Consider the following 19,550-nt stretch of genomic DNA (forward strand, 5'->3'; position numbering starts at 1 on the left):
TTAAAAATCTAGAAGTTTTACTTTATGGTCATTTACTACTGTCCATGAAATTAAGTGGTGAGGAATGATATGATTTTGAAAGTCCAGAAACTTTGAGGAGAGTCAGTTTTTGATTTTGTTAAATTAGTCTTTGAGCTTTTCATGCATTTTACTATGTAAAATGACAATGATGTCTTTTCAGTGATAGGTGAAAATATTCTTTCTCAGTTGATTTCATCAGCTTTTCTCTATACATACCTGTAGACAGGAGCCCACATAGCATGCACCAGATTCTCTCCCCCACCCCATCTCTGTCCTCCTAGATCACCAGGCCATGGCTGACAGCTTGCTTATTTCCAGAAGCACTTACACAAGGTCAGATTGATAACTTAGTTTATATACCTTATATTAAATAATGATAACTTAGTTTCCAGTCCAGTATTTTTATTAATTTTTATTAATTTTTATTAATTACCTTTTCCCCATCTTCCATCCCTTGGACCTGTGTTTGTTTACAGATTCGTTTAGTCGTATGAGACAAATGTTTCCAGAGACTTTTTAAAAAATTAAAAAACAATTTTAAAATTATTATTCATTTACTTTTGACTACATTGGGTTTTTGTTGCTATGTGTGGCCTTCCTGTAGCTGGGGTGAGCCGGGGCTACTCTCTAGCTGCGTGCACGGGCTTCTCATTGTGGTGGCTTCTCTTGTTGCAGAGCACAAACTCCAGGGCTCGCAGGCTCAGTAATTGTGGCACTTGGGCTTAGTTGCCCCGTGGCACGTGGAATCTTCCTGGACTAGGGATCGAACCCATGTTCCCTGCCTTGGCAGGTGGATTCCTAATGGCTGGCCCTCCAGGGAAGTTTTCCTCGGATTTTTAGGTGATGTCTTGTGTCAAGATGACACCCAGTGATGTTGTCCTCGTGGACGAGGCACGGAGGGGAAACCCCAGGATGATAGTTGTGAAGAAAAGTGGCCTGGCCTGACACACAGAGAGTCAGGGGCCAGGGAGGGTCTCTGGGGGACCTGGAGATACGGGGCCTGTGTGTGAAATGACTCAGCAATGCTTTGTGTGGAGCGAAAGAGGAAAATGGTGAAAGAATAAAGCTTTTATTTAGTCCTTGTTCCTTTACTGCCCCTCCTGGTCATGTCCTTCTGGTCCTCAAGTTTTACAGTCGTCAGCCAGACGCTAGACAGAAATGGAATGGCCCAGCTCCTGCTCTTAGTGCCCTGTAAGGTGTGTCAGACACCTTCCCCACGAGGTGTGATAAGTCAAATAAAGGTGTATTTAGTGTGAAGACGCAAAGAGGAAGTAAGAAAACCACAGGCGGAGGGCGGGGGAGGCGGGGGTGTGGGGTGTGGGGGTGTTTCTGTTCAGGGAAGGCACCACAGGAGGTGGTGCTGGCTGTGTTTTTTATGTTGATAGCCCAGAATCAAAGTGGTGAGAAGACGACTTTGTCAGTGATGGTGATTCTCAGTGCTGGCCTCCTCCCTGTGCTGACCTCGGGCGAGGCTCTGTGCCTTCCGGTGCCTTGGTTTCCTCTTCTCTGCAGGAGAAGGTTGGAGTCCCTAAGGTCTAAGGCCCTGGGAAAGAAATCCTTATAGCTTCTGTGGGCAACAAACTCAGGATAGGGTCTGTGTGCGGAATGCATGTGCATGTTCTGGAGAGAGGGTGCAGTTTGTGGCCAACACTGCTCTTCCATCACCTTTTTTTTTTTTTTTCGATGCAGACTAGTGTCCCTTCCTCACAGAGCCTGGGGAGCTGGGCTGCTGGCCGGCTGGGAGCTCACCTCTGGCAGGTGGCGGGTGGGAGGACCAGGCTGGAATCCCTGCTGTTTCTGGCTGTGGTGCCAGAGTAAAGGGAAGGACGAGGAAAGGCAGAATTTTCTCTTTGTAAAAGCTCTTGACAAAAGGGTTTGCCCAACAGGTTTGTTAGACTAGGCCGGTGCAAACGCTGCCAGTCTCTCATTCCTCAGTGTGGATTAACACCTGCCGTGGAAGCGGCCGGGACTCCACCCTCAGCAGGGGCGGTGCCCGCCCGAGCGGACCAGGATCTCTGGGCACCTTCAACTAGGGACCGGCTCCCAGCAGGAGATTTTGTCTGCATTATTCCTTTCTCATGCTTCTCAAGAAACTCGACTGCCTGGCTTTCTTTGGAACTACCTGCATGTTCCCGGGTATCCACAAATGCAGTGACTTCACTTCCTAAGTCTTTTTTTTTTTTTTAATTGCAGCTTTATTTGAGGATTCTTGAAATCTTCTGAGCAACAAGGTTGTATGGTAGAAGGAGTAAGAGTTTCGACTCGGGGTCAGGGTCCAAGGTCCAAGTCCTGGCTCTACTCAGATTAGCTTTGTAACCTCAGGCTAATGGTTTCATATTTTTGAGCTTGTGACGGTTAGTTGAGAAAATCCTGATGTAAAAAATGGGCAAAGGGTGTGAGGAGTGGGAAGTCAGGAGGGAAGTACAGTTAAAACATGGCAGAGGTTGTTTTTGTGTGAAGATTTAAAAGAAGGACAAGGTCCACAGTCAGTGTGGAGATCTCTGTGTTCTCTGGTGTTGTACAGTCTGGCTGTTTTTTTTGATGAGGAAGGACATGGAATAACTTGATTGTTCTCTTTGTAATTTTTTTCAAAGGAAATAATAAGACAGTGTACAAAGACACACAAATGAGGTTGTTCATCAGATATTTTTTTTTTTCTCCCAATTATAGGGAAAGTCCGGAGAAGGCAATGGCACCCCACTCCAGTACTCTTGCCTGGACAGTCCCATGGACGGAGGAGCCTGGTAGGCTGCAGTCCATGGGGTCGCTAAGAGTCGGACACGACTGAGTGACTTCACTTTCACTTTTCACTTTCATGCATTGGAGAAGGAAATGGCAACCCATTCCAGTGTTCTTGCCTGGAGAATCCCAGGGACAGGGGAGACTGGTGGGCTGCCGTCTATGGGGTCGCACAGAGTCGGGGACACGACTGAAGCAACTTAGCAGCAGCAGCAGCAGCAGGGAAAGTCAGAAACAACTCATGGGTTAGTGATTGGGTAGTAGTAGTGTTACTTGCTCAGTTGTGTCTGACTTGGCAATCCCATGGTCTGTAGCCTGCCAGGCTCCTCTGTCCATGGGATTCTCAGGCAAGAATACTGACTGGAGTGGATTTCCATGCCCTCCTTCAGAGGATCTTCCTGATGCAGGGATAGAACCTGGGTCTCCTGCGTTGCAGGCAGATTCTTTACCATTTGAGCTACAGGGAAGACAGGTCAAATGCCTGTACTCTGTCAGAGGTACTTTAGAGATCTGTTGGTGGCTTAGTGGGTAAAGAATCTGCCTGCAGTGCAGGAGATGCAGGTTTAATCTCTTGGTCGGGAAGATCCCCTGGAGGAGGGCATGGCAACCCACTCAGGTGTTCTTGCCTGGAGAATCCCATGGACACAGGAGCCTGGCAGGCTACAGTCCATGGGATCACAAAGAGTCGGACAGGACTGAAGCAACTAAGCATGCATGCATGATAGAAGGTGAGTCACTCAGATCATGCTGCCTTCGCCTGTCCAAATCTGCTTTACAAAAATTAAATCTCTGAACACAATAGCCAGTTGTCTTTGTAATGAACTTGGAGGTCAAATTTGGAGCTGTTCTTCCTTTTTTCCCTTATTTCATATTCCTGTGTGATTTAGTCAGGTGTTTTTTTTTAATAGATAGAGGGGCTGTGAAAGCACATTGTGGCTCTCTCTCTGGCAACAGCACTTGTTACTTAGATATAGGCATGGTGCACGCTTATCCCATGGAAAGCCCTTGGGCTTATCTGCTTTCTCCAGTCGCCTCAGAACCTGTCTGGCCACAGACTGGCTGCTGCTTTAGTAGCAGACACTGTAGCCCCACCGCACCGCTTGCCTGCCCTGCTTCTCCTCACTTCTCTGAAATCTACCCTGTTTGAAGCTCCACTCAGGTCCTGCCTCATCCTCTGCTGTTGACAAATGTACTGTCACGTATTTATTACTTATTTATTAGTTGCTGTACAGGACCCATGTTTTATACACTTTCCACCTAACTTCAGACTCAAATAATGATGTTCATGGTTGGAAATGACTTCAGGTGGCTGATAGAGAGATCTCTAACTTGTACCAGTTTTTAACTATTGTCTGTCAGCTCCCAGTCGACCCTTTGTTGTCTGATCTATGAAAATGGATCAGAGCTCTTCAGATATTTTTCCTTTGCCTTCTCTCAAGTTGAGGGCTCTGAAGAGGATGATGCAGGAGAAGGAGGTTTTCCTTCCTGCTCTCCAGAGTGTAAAACCAGGCTCCCACAGAGCCTGCTGGTTTTCCCGTGGGCTTGCAGGCTGCAGCTTTCTGCAGTGTGCGCCCGCCTTGTCCTGTCTGCAGCTCTCATGGCTGTGATAGACTGGGGAGCCTGAGCAGCAGGTTGCTGCTTCTCCTCAGTCCCCACGTGTATATATGGGAGCCTGGTGGTCCTGACCATCTAGAGAGCTGGCCACGTATGTTTGTCCTGAGCAGTGGCCCTGAGCACTCCCTGTCCAGGCCATGCATTGTCATGCTAAGCTCCTGCAGAGGGAGGTCTCTCCAGCTCCTGGGTCCAGTGGTAGCTGGACTTCCTGTGTGGACAGGACTCCCTCTGCACCCTGTTCTCTCCGCCTAGCTCCCAGTAGTCTCCAGAGTTTGCTTCCTGTCTCCCTCCGCATGGAGATTCCTGTATTTCAGGCTTTGTACCGGCACCCTAGAGGGTTATTCCTGCTTTTCTGGTGACTGGACCATCCTGGGCACCCAGGAACTGCCCCCTGTACCTTCTTCAACAAGATACAAGCCTTGCTTCCATGTTTGTCCTGTTTGGGGTACCTTTCATCTAGTATAAGGCAACCTGTAGAGTTCTATTCAATCTTTGTTGTTTAATCACTAAATCATGTCTGACTTTTTTGCACCCTTATGGACTATAGCCCATCAGGCTTCTCTGTCCATGGGATTCTCCAGGCAAGAATACTGGAGTGGATTGCCATGCCCTCTTCCAGGGGATCTTCCCAACCCGGGGACTGAACCCTCGTCTTCTGCATCTCCTGCATTGGCAGGAGATTCGTTACCACTGAGCCACCAGGGAGGCCCTTTAGAGTTATCAGTTATAATATTTTATAGTTCTGTCTTTATAGTTGCTCAATTATCATATTTTTAAACTTCCCCTGCTTGAATTATGATGGGGTTTCTGCCTCCTGGTTGGACCCAGACTGAAATACATCCCATGTAACCCAACTGAGCAAACATATGGATGAGCCAGAGAGAAGTCTAGGAATTTCTCTGAGGACTTGTTGAGAGCCTGCCAGACTATGCTGGTTTGTACATAGGTTCTAGAGCTTGACATGGAAAAACTTCGCAAGCCATACCCATGTACAGGCTCTTTAACAAGGACTTCTGAAACATGTTAAGTGCCCCAGGAAGTGACTGCCTGCATTGCAACATTTCTTTTCTAATGGTTTCCCGCCTGGGTAAATAGGTGCCCCCAAGCTTTCAGTCTGTACCAGGGGCCTTTGTTTAGGCATGTTCACTTTGTCCCTCAGCTATTATGGCCTTGGTGGAACTAGCAATTGCTGGAGGTCCACCCCCCTATCAGAAAGGAGTGTGGAGGTCCCTCTGGGGCTGGAGTGGAGGGGATTGCCTGGATGCTCTGCTAGTGGAGGGATGAAGCCTTCATAGACTCTCTGCTGGATCCCACATGCCTGCATTCCCACTCAGGTGGGTGCAGGGCTGCCTGTGGGCCTGGGTGGGGCTTTCACCACAGTTTACCTCTTCAGATCTAGCCCCTACCCTCCCAGGTCTAATATGCACTCACTACTAATAGTCTTATCACCTATAACTCTAGAAAAGCCTTTGCATTTTTTCTACTCTAGTACTTAAAAAAGTGAGACAGGTTTTATAAATACATAGGTCATTGAGCAGCACAAATATAGTTCCCAGTGTCTTCTCTTTGGAGAAGGGTCATGTATATTTATTTAATCTAATTTCTACTGAAACAGCTATATTCAGTGAACTCAACCACATGACCAAAATACCTGTTTGTTCAACAAATGCAGAATAACTCTCAGATGCTACAACCTGGGGTAATGGCGTTGCAGGGTGAAGACCTTGACCACAGAGGATACCCTCGCTCCTGGATGCTTCAGGAGTGACACTTGACCGAATTGAGGAGTAGAAGAAGCTCCTCAGGAAGGCATGGCAGACAGAGGGCACTCTGCGGATGGCAGAGGGAAACTGGGACAGTCTGGAAGAGACTGTGTTTGCTGTGGTTGGAGGTGAAAGTGTCCATGGTGTGGCGGTGGGGGATGCTGGCAGGAGGGGCTGCGGAGGAAGCACAGAGCATCATAAAGGGACTAGAGGGCATGTGAGTGAGAAGATGGAGGGGTGAGGCTGGTGTTGAGGCTGGGGCATATCCTTGGGCAAGAGGTCTTACAGAAGAGGGGCAGAGGCCATGCGGCCCTGAGCTCTGGGAGTGGAGGAAAGAGGCGTCTTAGAAGACAGCACAGTTATATTTAGGCTGTGGGGATGCAGTGCCACGGTGGTGGCGGTGACCACACCAGGAACAGCAGGAGCAGGGGTGCATGTGCAAAGGCTGAAGACTGAGTCGTTGGGAAACAGGGATATTCGGGAGCTGCGGGGAATAAGGCCTTGGGCTCCTACAGTCGCCAGCCGCAGAGCCTGACTGAAATAGAGGAGAGCTGAGGAGGCGGTGACATTACTGAGGTGGGAACACAGATGTGGAGAGCAAAGGAAGAAGCAGCTCACTGCTGCTGGGGCGTGCACCTGGGCAGTCGGTCCATGGTGAATGCAGGACCCAGGAAGAGGGACTCCACACACACTGAGTATCTGGAGTTAGCTGGCTCAACATGGGACCCATGGTTTCTTGTTTTGCTGCTGCTGTCTTTACTTATTTTTGGCTGTGCTGGGTCTTCGTTGTTGTTGCTTTTCTCTAGTTGTGGCGAGTGGGGGGTACTCTTCAGTGCAGTGTGTGGGCCTCTCACTGCAGTGGCCTGTTTTGCGGAGCACAGGCTCTAGGGTGCACAGGCTTCAGCAGTTGTGGCACACAAGCTCGGTCACTCCGTGGAACATGGGATCTTCCTGGATCAGGGGTCGAACCCGTGTCTCTGCTGCCCTGGCCGACGGATTCTTTACTGCTGAGCCAACAGGGAAGCCCTGTTGGTTTGGGTTTTTTTTGGGGGGGGGGCCTCCTTTTGGAGTGACATTTAAGGTGATGGATAGAATGGTTTCTAGAGGGAGAATATTTATAAAGAGGCAGTGAACGACAGAACTTGAGAAATGTGCTTAGTGTTAGGTGGAGGAACCAAACCCATCAAAGAAAACTATTGAATGCCTGTTTTACACTAGACAACACCCTGGTATGGCAGGTTATATCATCACTTCACAGGTGAGGAAACTGAGGCTCAGACAAGTCAAGTAACTTCTAGGTCACACAGCTAATAGTAGGGTAGCAGTACCAGAATTTAACTCTGGGTTGTTTGGCTCCAGGTGCCATACTAATTTTCCAAAGTGCAGGTGGGTCTGGAACATACCTGTCCTCAAACATCTACCAGCTTTGTTTTATAATGACACAATCTTGTACACTGAAGATCGCGAACCCTTACCAGTTTTAGTAAAGGCAGGGGCAAGATGGCCTGTGGGAAGGTTAATCCCTATCATTGTTTACTAAATTTTCTTCTTTCTCCTTTTCTGAAAATCTGAACATGTTTATGTGAAGAATGATCTTAGTGTTTGATTTTATTTTAAATGGTAAGTACCACTTGAGACTTCCCTGGGGCTTCCCTGGTGGCTTAGACGGTAAAGAATTTGCCTGGAATGTGGAAGACCTGGGTTTGATCCCCGGGTCAGGAAGATCCCCTGGAGAAGAGCATGGCTATCCACTCCAGTTCTTTTGCCTGGAGAATTCCATGGGTAGAAGAGCCTGATGGGCTACGGTCTATGGGGTCACAAAGAGTTAGACATTACTGAGCGGCTAAATACACACCATTTGAGAAAATCAGCCACACTGGGCTTTGGGAGAACTGTAATCAGTGGGGATCAGAACTTGCTCTGCAGACACTTAGATGTATAATGTCGCTTGTGGGGACATATAGGTGAATAGATTCATCATGTATACTTTTCCCTTTAAATTTTGAATGTGAAGCTACTACTGCTGACTTATGAACCAGATTCCTTGAATTCAGTTGATTGTTGTTCTGACTTACAGACCAGAAAATGTCAGACATATGTTCTCGCTAGGTGAGGGTGTTGAGGGCATCTTGGGGCTCCCCAGCTCCAGTCCTGACAAGAACTGTGGCCAGGCTTCTTGCTTCCATTAAGGAACAAGCTCTAGGTACGGGCCCACTCCTCTGGCCCCACCAAGATGCTGCACTTACACGCTTATCACTCAGCTGTCTGCCCTGAGCACTGGAAGGTATTCCCTGTCTCCCCCAGAACCACTTAGCTGCAAGCTATCCCTCTCTCTGTCTGAGCAGAACCTGAAAAGGTCTGGCAAGGACCAAGCAACAGATGTTAGCAGCCTGGGAGGTAAGGATTTAGGAAAGCCACTCTCGCCGGGGTTCTGGTGTGAGGACGGAGGAGGTTGGGCAGGCTGATTGACGTCCAAGTCCCCTGTCTCCTTGTGATATGGCAGCAGGCTTGGGCTCTAGATCCTTGAAGGATTTGTGTATCCTGTTTGGGGAGGAGAATGAGCAGGAAGCAGGATCCTCCCTGGACACAGAGGCTGCTAGCCCAAACTCTTGTGACTGAATCAGCAACTTGGATTTCCAGCCTCTAAGCCTCAGCCTGATTGGATTGAATGACTGGTCATTTCATTTCATGATTACAAGAAGGTCCTGCCTTTCTTTTATCCTTAACATTGGTTCTAGGGATGGGGGAGCATAGGCATAGGTTTTGGATTTGGTCTCAGTGTGGTTGCTGCCTCTGTCTCTGACTAGCTGTTGGTGACCATCTACCTAACATACCTGAGCCCCTTGGGATGGGTGAGTGAGTCCCTGACTTAGAGTTTTGTGAGAATAAGTCCTTGTGTCTGGCAATGGCCACATTAAAATGTCTTCTGGCCAGTGCTTTGCTTTTAGAACTGGAGGGAACCTTTTAGAATCATCCTCTTTTGTGGTGCCAGTCTGGCATCCAGGAATGAAACACTGGGATTATTTAAGCTGCTTATAGGGGAATAAAATGTCTATAGCATAATCATTCAGTAAGGGTTACTTATGACCCCACCCTACCTTCCGTATCTGACTTTGTCTGATGGTAGTTTTGAGGGTTCAAATGTATACATATAAAGCTTTAACATTTTAAAATAATTTTTTAAGAAGATAAACCATTGAAAACCAGACCGTCATCTTTTTAGTCCCTTTCGTCATAAGCCTGTGCTGCAGTGTTCGCTTGTATCGTGGTTTAAAACTCAGATAATGGAGCTGAACTGCTTAGATTTGAATCCTGGTTCTGCCATCTGCCAGCTTTGTGACCTTGGACAAGTTCAGTCACCTCTCTGAGTACCTGCCTCATAACATCACTGGTGCCTAGCATATAGCCAGTGGTACCTAAGTATTTATTAAAGCCTATATGTTCATATTTTACTGTTATTTTCAAGAGTCCTCTCTAATACATGGCTTCAGGCAGAGAGCACGGACCCAGGGAAGGATGTGCAATGATCTAGGGGTGGACCTCGTGACAGAACTTGTGCAGAATACTGCAGGGTCCAGGACAGGGTTGGAGTGTCTGGGACTGTGGGACCACGGCCCACGCTAGTGATGTGGGCTGCAAAAATGGGGACCTCATATTAGGATTTGTGTGTGACATGTTCCCCACGCCCATCCCAGCAGTCTGGATGTGTGCAGTAGAGGATGTTGAAGGGAAAAGATGGTGCGGCAGCATTAAAGAATTAAATAACCTATCATCCTGCCACTCTGATTACACTGGTTTTGGTTTTGTGTGGTATTTTATCTGGATTTGCACATAGTTTAAGCGTGGCATCTGTACTATTTTATAGTCCATCTTCAGCTAACATAAATTGGTGTGTTTGTCTCTACCTTTCTAAATATTTTAATTGCAAAATAAAGGAAAGTGGAAGTGAAAGTCGCTCAGTCGTGCTTGACTCTTTGTGACCCCATGGACTACACAGTCCATGGAATTCTCCAGGCCAGAATACTGGATTGGTAGCCTTTCCCTTCTCCAGGGGATCTTCCCAACCCAGGGATCGAACCCAGATCTCCCACATTGCAGGCAGATTCTTTACCAGCTGAGCCACAAGGGAAGCAAAGAAGGAAGTTGCTACCAAACAAAATCAGCTGTAGTGTTTTAGAAATTTCAAGACTGTTCAGTCTTTGTTGGGGAGAATTTACTCCCAAGTACAAGGTGAAAGCTAAGGTTGTTCTTTGTTTGCACATGGGATTTTCTGATTCTGTTAGTCACAGTAAAAATTCTGTGTGTCACAGTGAGGGTTGTATATCATCTTCCCTAGCTGCAGGGTAGATTTTCTTACTCAAATTCTTTTTGAGCAGTGTAACTTCCTGCTGAAAAAAGGACACGGAATTGGTTTTATGTCTGTAATGGGAATATTTAGTCAGATATTCAGAGAGCTTTTTCCCACAGATATTTTTATGGAGGTCACTGCTTTTTCCTCCTTTCCATGAACTTTGGTTTGTTGTAATAGTCTAGTTCTCATGCGAGGGACTGTGCCTTGGTCACAAATGAAAGATGACATTTAAACTTGATAGAAATGTCAAGTTGGGAATCTGGGTGGTTTTCCTACCCTTCCTGCCCAGGTTGGTTTGGAATAAATGCCCTTTAGAAATAATGGTAAGAGTTGGCCCAAGCTGCACTTTGGGGAATTTAGGAAAGGAAGACTGGCCGCTTGTCAGAAGCAGGACTGGGCATTTCTAAGCTCCCATTTCCCTTTCTTTGGAAAGTCTTGGTAACCACCAGATGTACCATGATCCGGTGCCTTGGGTCTTTTCAGTCTTGAGCCAGCCTTTGAGACTTCACTGTTGAACTGAACCAGTTCAACCAGTTACAATACTGTGGGCATGCCTTATAGAAAAAGGAGAAGCTCCAAAGAGCCCTGGCTGGGAGCCAGAAATCTGTTTCATCTCAGCCTTATCACCTAACCCTGTGACATTTGTGTGCTCAGTCGTGTCTGACTCTGTGACCCCATGTACTGTAGCCTGCCAGGCTCCTCTGTTCATGGAATTTTTCAGGTAAGAATAAAGTGTTCTGCCATTTCCTTCTCCAGGGAATCTTCTTGACCCAGGGATCAAATCCACATCTCCTGCCTTGCAGGCAAATTCTTTACTACTTCACCACCTGGGAAGCCCTCATTTGCCCAGTTAACCCTCTCTCAGCTCCCGTTTTTCTCCCTGGGAAAGTGGTATCCTCTCAGCTTTCCTTAGGGAGCACAAATGAGAAATGGACAGGAAAATGTTCTGGAATCCTTGAAACAAGGGGAGGATGGTGTTCCTTTGAGAGCCATGAAGCCCTGTCTTGGCTGAGGGGATAGGACGTCCTGCCTGCCTGGTTCTTGATCACGGATGGAAAAGCCTGAATTGCATCAGTGAAGCTGGAAACCTTGGCCAGGATCAGTATTCCTCAGAGTATTCCCGAAAGAAGTATTGGTACTTTCTGTGATAAGAAACTCCACATCATCACTTCAGATGGTTCTAGTTGAATTGTAGGTATCCGTAGGTCAGGATGCATAACTGGCTTTTTTATTTGGAATCATATTATTCACCCTGAATCTTTTTCTAGGAAAATTAACTTAGAGGTTCACAGTCTGTGCAAAAAATACTGTGCTTCTCTTTTTCCCTTCCTTAAGCTGTCCTCTTCTACTCTAGGAATTTCAGGAATATCCATATTCCTTTTCTGAGTTGAAAATTTTTGTCAAGTAGTTAGCTGTTTGTAGCATGTGCTGTTTTCCTTCCAGATCTTCCTCACTGTAGGCTTTCTCTGTTTCCCCTCATACCTTTCCTTGTCCTCCTTTCAGCCTGTCCACGTGAAGGGCAAGACCTCCGGATCAGTGATACTGGGTCAAGTGCTACTTTAACTTTACGAGAGTTATCCTGACTTAGAGGAAAGGTTTGGTTTTAGAAAGCATATTGTCTGGAATCTGGAGATCAAAAAAAAAAAAAAAAAGAATGAGACCATGATTTATTTACTAATAGGATGACTGATTCTTTAACTGTATCAGGTACCCGCACAGACACATTCACACTCTCCTGTCCTTGCAAGTCAGTCCCATAGCAAAGAGGTTTAGGTTGCCAAAGATGTGCTGGGCTGAGACCTTCAGTTTGCTCATAGGTGTGTTCAAAGGCTCTTTGAAAGGAGCTGACCTAAGGAGGAGGGCATGGCCCTTAGACTTAGTGTGGACATTTTGAATTATTCAGGTTGTATGTGGCTTGGCGCCCTTTGAAACTATAATTAAGGAGTAGGAAATACCTTATGGGTTTTTTTTCTTATCACTTTCTTTGGAGGAAGTTTAAGAAGGCCCTTGGTAGCTCAGTAGTGGGATTCTTGAGGGCTGGAGGGCGGGTAGTGGTTGAGAAGGGAGGGAAGAATGAGGTGATGGGACACTGCTTACCAGGTGAGCTGAGACCATGCACATACCTTTGTATCTGCTGCGTTCTCTAGGTGTGTAAAAGCTCTGGGGGAGTGAAGGTATGACATAGTGACTGGCTTTATGAAAACATCTTTCACTTATATGTCCTCAGCCAGAACTATCCAGCAGTAATAAATACAAACAACTAGATTAGAATCTACTGGACAGACTTTTAAGAGACACAAAAAGCTTGTGAATTCTCAGCATGACAAATACCTCTTCTACCGTGGGGCTTATTTGTTAGAACGAGGGAATCTTAAAATCTTACAGTAAAAAGTAAATACTACTCTTGATTAAAATATATAATAAATAATAAATAAGTTACAAAGATGTAATGTACAACACAAGGAGTATAGTCAATATTTTATCATAACTTTGTATGTAGTATGATCTATAAAAATATCAAATCACTATGCTGTATATCTGAAACCAATACGTTATAAGTCAACTATGCTTCAGTTAAAAAAACAAAATCCAGTGCTCCTCCAATAATACCAAGCTTGTTTCCTTTACACCATTCTTTTTTTATTACTAGTTTAGTTTTTAGGTTTTCGGTTCTGGTTGTGCTGGGTCTTCGCTGCTGTATGCGGGCTTTTCTCTAGTTGTGGTAAGTGGGGGCTGCTCTCTAGTTGTGGCGACTAGGCTTCTCACTGTGGTGGGCTCTCTTGTTGTGGAACGTGGACTGTAGACCCTGGGCCCAGTAGTTGCAGCATGCGGGCTTAGTTGTCCCATGACTTAACGGAATTCTTCTGGGCCAGGGATCAAACCTGTGTTTCCTCTCATTGACAGGCAGCCTCCCAACCACTGGACCATCAGGGAAGTCCTACGTCATTCTTTTTGAACTTCCACGTTTCGTATTGAAATTTTAGAAGAATCAATCTTTAGTAACTGCAACCTGCCACCCACCCACCCCTCTGCCCCCCGCCCAAACCCTCTTTGTTCTAGAGGTCAGAGAAGAGTGGCTACCATTTGCCATGGTGGTCTTGAAACCCCATCACCGTGGTTAGGGTTCCAGCTCTGCCATTAACATAGTTACTTCTTTAAATCTGTTTCCTCAAGTATAAATTGGGAATAAAAGTAACAGTATCTACTGCAGAGGTTCATTGTAACAAGATAATGCACTGGCACCTGAGAAGCAATCCTTCAGGATTCTTTTCAAGGATGAGTTCTCAGCTCTAGAATTAACCTGATAAGAAAATTCTTTACCGGTTATTGCCGTTCCACTTTTGAGGATTGTCTCTTAATGTCAGGCATATCTAACTAGTTGTTCTTGGGTGGTCATCCATCTCAGTAGTGTTAGAACTCTGCAGTTATAGCACCAGCAAACTGTCTCATTACTCTTTCTTTCTTGCGTTGCCCACAGCCTGAAGTCTGTTCTTGGCCTTTGATATTTCACTAAAATGTCATTTTCAGTTCTCTTTTCCTTCTTGCTATAAATAGCAGAGTTCTCAAGGATACAGTTTGAGTTTTGACAAATGTATACATGCATGAAACCATCATCTAGATTAAGATATACAAAGTACATTTCTGTACCCCAGAAAGCCCCTCCTGACCCTCTCCATTCAAAACCCCCACCCCTATCACTTTCAGATTTCTAGGGCCTAAATTAATTTTTGCCTTCTTAAACTAACATAAAGGGAGTATGAGGCCTGTCTTCTCCCTCACTATACTATTTTTGCTCTAGCAGTAGTTTTCCTTTTTATAGCTGGGAGTTGTTCCAGCGTATGAATGTACCACAGTTTCATAATCCATTCTTCTCTCGATGGCATTTGGGTTGGTCTCAATTGTGGGTGATTCGGATGAAGCTGGTGTGTGTCTTTTTATCTCTCTGAACACTCGGTGTGGTTAGTGTCTCCTCTTAGCCCTGCAGCCTTGGGCAAGTGTCTTAGTCTTTCTGCCTTGGTTTCTTCATCTGTGAAATGGTAGGTTGGGAAATAATTCAAAGTCGTGGCCACCATTTTTTATTAAAAAAAAAAAAAAGGAAAAAGAATAAAATAGGTGATTACAGTGGATGACATGGAACTGCACACACTGCAGCCCACATATGAATAGCTATGTGTGTACAGGTATGTACATGATAACAAATATAGATTGTCATTTTGAATTGTGAGCACATCTGTTTGCAGCACACTAGTTTGTATATGTCCTTGTATAAGCAAGGAAGTTTAAGCTGTGAGTTGTCTAGTTAATGTGTATCTCTGCCCTCAGGTATCTAAAACAGCCACAGTGTTAAGGGTCACTTACTCACACCTCACTGTGGACCAGCCAGTACTTTAAAAGCTTACAGCCCTCGAAACTTTCCTATTCAGTTCAGTTCAGTCGCATCCGACTCTGCGACCCCATGAACTGCAGCATGCCAGGCCTCCCTGTCCATCACCAACTCCTGGAGTTTACCCAAACCCATGTCCATTGAGTCAGTGATGCAGTCCATCCATCTCATCTTCTGTCGTCCCCTTCTCCTCCTGCCCTCAATCTTTCCCAGCATCAGGGTCTTTTCAAATGAGTCAGCTCTTCACATCAGGTGAACAAAATATTGGAGTTTCAGCTTCAACATCAGTCCTTCCAATGAACACCCAGGACTGATCTCCTTTAGGATGGACTGGTTGGATCTTCTTGCAGTCCAAGGGACTCTCAAGAGTCTTCTCCAACACCACAGTTCAAAAGCATCAGTTCTTCTGTGCTCAGCCCTCTTTATAGTCCAACTTTCACATCCATACATGACCACTGGAAAAACCATAGCTTTGACTAGACAGACCTTTGTTGGCAAAGTAATGTCTCTGCTTTTTAATATATAGTCTAGGTTGGTCATAACTTTCCTTCCAAGGAGTAAGTGTCTTTTAATTTCATGGCTGCAGTCACCATCTGCAGTGATTTTGGAGCCCCCCCAAAATAAAGTCAGCCACTGTTCCCACTGTTTCTCCATCTAATTTGGCATGAAGTGATGGGACCAGATGCCGTGATCTTAGTTTTCTGCATGTTGAGCTTTAAGCCAACTTTTTCACTCTTCTCTTTCACTTTCATCAAGAGGCTCTTTAGTTCTTCTTCACTTCTGCCATAAGGGTGGTGTCATCTGCATATCTGAGGTTATTGATATTTCTCCGGGCAATCTTGATTCTAGCTTGTGCTTCCTCCAGCCCAGCATTTCTCATGATGTCCTCTTCATATAAGTTAAATAAGCAGGGTGACAATATACAGCCTTGACGTACTCTTTTTCCTATTTGTAACCAGTCTGTTGTTCCATGTCCAGTTCTAACTGTTGCTTCCTGACTTAAGTGGGTTATTATCACCATTTTATAAATGGAGAAGCTGCTGAGACATCAGTTGTTATACAACTTGCCTGAGGTCACAGAGCTCAAATCGAGGATGGTAGAGCCATGATTTGAACCCAGGTACTGCAGGTCTTGAATCTGTGCTCTAAACCACTGTTCTGGGGGACATGAAAGAGACAAGTGACATGTGAGCAAATGCAGTGAATAATAATCTAATCAGTACCATGGTCCTCTCTTTTATTTCAGATATGAGAAATGAGTGTTGGACGTCGAAGAATAAAGTTGTTGGGAATCCTGATGATGGTAAATGTCTTCATTTATTTGATCCTGGAAGTCTCCAAAAGCAATAGCCAAGAAAAAAATGCAAAGGGGGAAGTAATAATACCTAAAGAAAGGTTCTGGAAGATATCTGACCCTCCTCGGGCATATTGGAACAAGGAACAAGAAAAGCTGAACAGGAGGTTCAATCCCATTTTGAACACGTTAGCCAACCAGACAGGAGAAGCATACGGATTCTCCAATATAAGCCATCTAAATTACTGTGAACCTGACCTGAGGGTCATGTCAGCAGTTTCAGATTTCAACAGTTTGCCAGACAGATTTAAAGATTTTCTGCTATATTTGAGATGTCGAAATTATTCACTGCTTATAGACCAACCAGATAAGTGTGCAAAGAAGCCCTTCTTATTGCTGGCGATTAAGTCCCTAACTTCACATTTCGATAGAAGGCAAGCGATTCGGGAATCTTGGGGCAAAGAAACCAATGTGGGGAACCAAACGGTGGTGCGAGTTTTCTTACTGGGCCAGACCCCCGCAGAGGACAACCATCCTGACCTTTCAGATATGCTGAAATTTGAGAGTGAGAAGCACCAAGACATTCTTTTGTGGAACTACAGAGATACATTCTTCAACTTGTCTCTGAAAGAAGTACTCTTTCTCAGGTGGGTGAGCACTTCCTGCCCAAATGCTGAGTTCGTGTTCAAGGGCGATGATGATGTTTTTGTGAACACCCATCATCTCCTGAATTACTTGAATAGCTTATCTGGGAACAAAGCCAAAGATTTGTTTATTGGTGATGTGATTCATAATGCTGGACCTCATCGGGATAAGAAACTCAAGTACTACATCCCGGAAGTTGTTTACACTGGCGTCTACCCGCCTTATGCAGGAGGAGGTGGATTCCTGTACTCCGGCCACCTGGCCCTGAGACTGTACAATGTAACTGACCGGGTCCTTCTCTACCCCATTGATGATGTTTATACTGGAATGTGCCTTCAGAAACTCGGCCTCGCTCCAGAGAGACACAAAGGCTTCAGGACATTTGATATAGAAGAGAAAAGCAGGAGTAACATTTGTTCCTATGTAGATTTGATGTTGGTACATAGTAGAAAACCTCAAGAGATGATTGATATTTGGTCTCGGTTGCAGAGTGCTCATTTAAAATGCTGAATTATGTGCAAACTACATTTTACATAGAAATGTATCTCAAATAGTTCCCATTTGTGTTCTCTTCCATTAGAGGTCATTTCTATGTAAAACCATCAAAATTGCCTTTATAGGTCATGTCCATTTGATGGCCCCTAAACTCTTCAGTGTGGTACTTCCTGAAGAGGGAAAGCAGAAGATGCTAATTTTTTATGTAGAATAAGACAAAATGAATGGTTCTGACCCTTCCTGTTAGCCAGTGGTCATTATTTTCTAACTTGTCCCCCTCATCATCTGAAATCATGTTTCTAGAATTTGACCATATTTTTGTTTAGCCCTCATATGATGATAATCCTGTTTCCCATTATAATGAGTACATTATCAGTTTAGGTATTCATAAACCTATTGGCAAAAGAGACATTGCTGTATATGACTCAATGGTTTTAGTGAAATGCAATTACATTTGTTTTCATGAAATTTAGATGAAGTTTTAAAATCATCTAGAAAAAATTGACTTTTGTCAGAATTGCCCTGCCACCCCAACAGTATTTCCTTGTGTTAACCAAATCAATCAGTTCTGCAAAATGAGTATCACTGGATGACATTTAACCAGTGTATCATGTTGTGGTCTTATGATCATCATGAGAAAGCTTAACTATCTTGCATTTGGTCTCCTGCATGGTATCATGATAGTTCTCTTTTTTAGTATTTGAAAATAATGAGTATGATTCCATAATCTTCAAACTGAAGATTGAATTGTCCCTGGCAACCATATTGTATTTATAATTTTTCATTGTGGACCAGGAAAGCATATATCATTTTTGAACTTTAAGTGAAAAGATTGAAATTGCAGACCTTGTCATGAATGGTTTGTCAGTTTGAAACTGCAGGATTCTATTCTTGCCGTATGGTTACATATTACTTATACAAAATTATTGTCCTAAGTAGTGACTGCTTTCCTGTTTCAGTGTAGAAGTACCTGTGTTTTTATTTATTGTTCAGATCAAATACCAAACATTTTCTTAAATATATTTTGTGTAATATTTTATTTGTATACAGTGTTGTTGACTTATTTAACTAGAGCATGGTATTTTAAATAGTAAAGTAACATGTTAAATAAAACTAATGGTTATTTTTGAATTTTAAAATCTGTTCTTTTTGGGGGGAATATAAACTATAATTCTGCCAAACTGTTGCTTATATATACTATCTTGTGACATGCTTTCTTGAGATATTTTTGTGTTATAGAGATGAAGATTCTTACAGATGTGATAATGGGGACTGTAAGGAGATAGGAATAAAGTCACCATATTTTTAATTGTCATGTGTAACGTGTCATCTATGATCTCTGTTTCCTGTATTTAATTACATTTTTCTCCAAAAGGCCTTTCCCAAAAAGGCCACTTTTCCCCCCCAGAAACTGTTGACTACAGTAGTAACATTGAGCTATACCTTTTTCTCTGTCTCCGTGGGTCATTTGTCTTTGCATTTAATATTTTTAAAAGTGCTTCCCCATGTAGCATCTTTAGAGAGGAGCATGAGTACTTATTTATGCTTCCACTTCCTGGTAGCATGAAGAATATAACTAGGAGATGAAGCAGCATCTTAAAGATTGTATCATCCTAAGCCATATCCATTTTGGGGTTTGTGTGTTTCTGTGAAACATAGATGTATGTTCCATCTGTGATGAAACAGAGCAGCCTTGACTGCCCGTTATTTTCCTGGACTTGTGTTGAGAAGAAACTGCTAACGTTCAGTTAAAAACAAGTAGGCATTGGATGAAACTCAAAAAACAGAAGGCTTATTGTGAGAACACATAGCACACTGTCCTCTCCCACTGGGAATGCTGAGGCCATACATGTGAGTGGATGTGAGGACACAGATACTCACTCACTGTGGGGTTTGAAGGCTTGTAAGTTTGGTGCTTCTCAAGGGCTCACGTGCTGGCATCTGACCTCTCGGCTCCAGTGCTTGTGAGTAAAGGGTAGTGGCCCACACCACCATGTCAGGTTTAGAGAAGAATGATGAAGCTCTCAGAACATTCATATGCAGTTGGTTCACAAATTGCTTGTGTCCATTTATAAGCATGTGCTTCCGTGACCATGTGCTCTCAAGTAGCAGATTTCTCTCCTGAGGAAGATACCTTTTAATTTTGTTTCTTTTAGGGATTCTCCTTCACTGAGATTTCAAGTCTGCAGAGAAAGAAGAGATGCAGCAAGTTTTGAAGCATGTTTTGAAAAGCCACGGAGGGCC

At 44.5% G+C, this 19,550-nt stretch overlaps 1 protein-coding gene across 1 annotated transcript in view; it reads left to right on the forward strand.

Moving 5' to 3' along the window:
- B3GNT2 (UDP-GlcNAc:betaGal beta-1,3-N-acetylglucosaminyltransferase 2) overlaps nt 1-18,580 on the forward strand; it is a 31,755-nt gene extending 13,175 nt beyond the window's left edge. The window contains exon 2 of the mRNA XM_052648928.1: nt 16,119-18,580. Coding sequence (XP_052504888.1) covers nt 16,128-17,321 — 1,194 coding nt within the window. The 5' untranslated portion in view covers nt 16,119-16,127 and the 3' untranslated portion in view covers nt 17,322-18,580. The remainder of the gene's footprint in view (nt 1-16,118) is intronic.
- The last annotated feature ends 970 nt before the right edge of the window (nt 18,581-19,550 follow it).

This window comes from Budorcas taxicolor, chromosome 11 (genome assembly GCF_023091745.1).
Source record: "Budorcas taxicolor isolate Tak-1 chromosome 11, Takin1.1, whole genome shotgun sequence".
Taxonomy (NCBI): Eukaryota; Metazoa; Chordata; class Mammalia; order Artiodactyla; family Bovidae; genus Budorcas; species Budorcas taxicolor.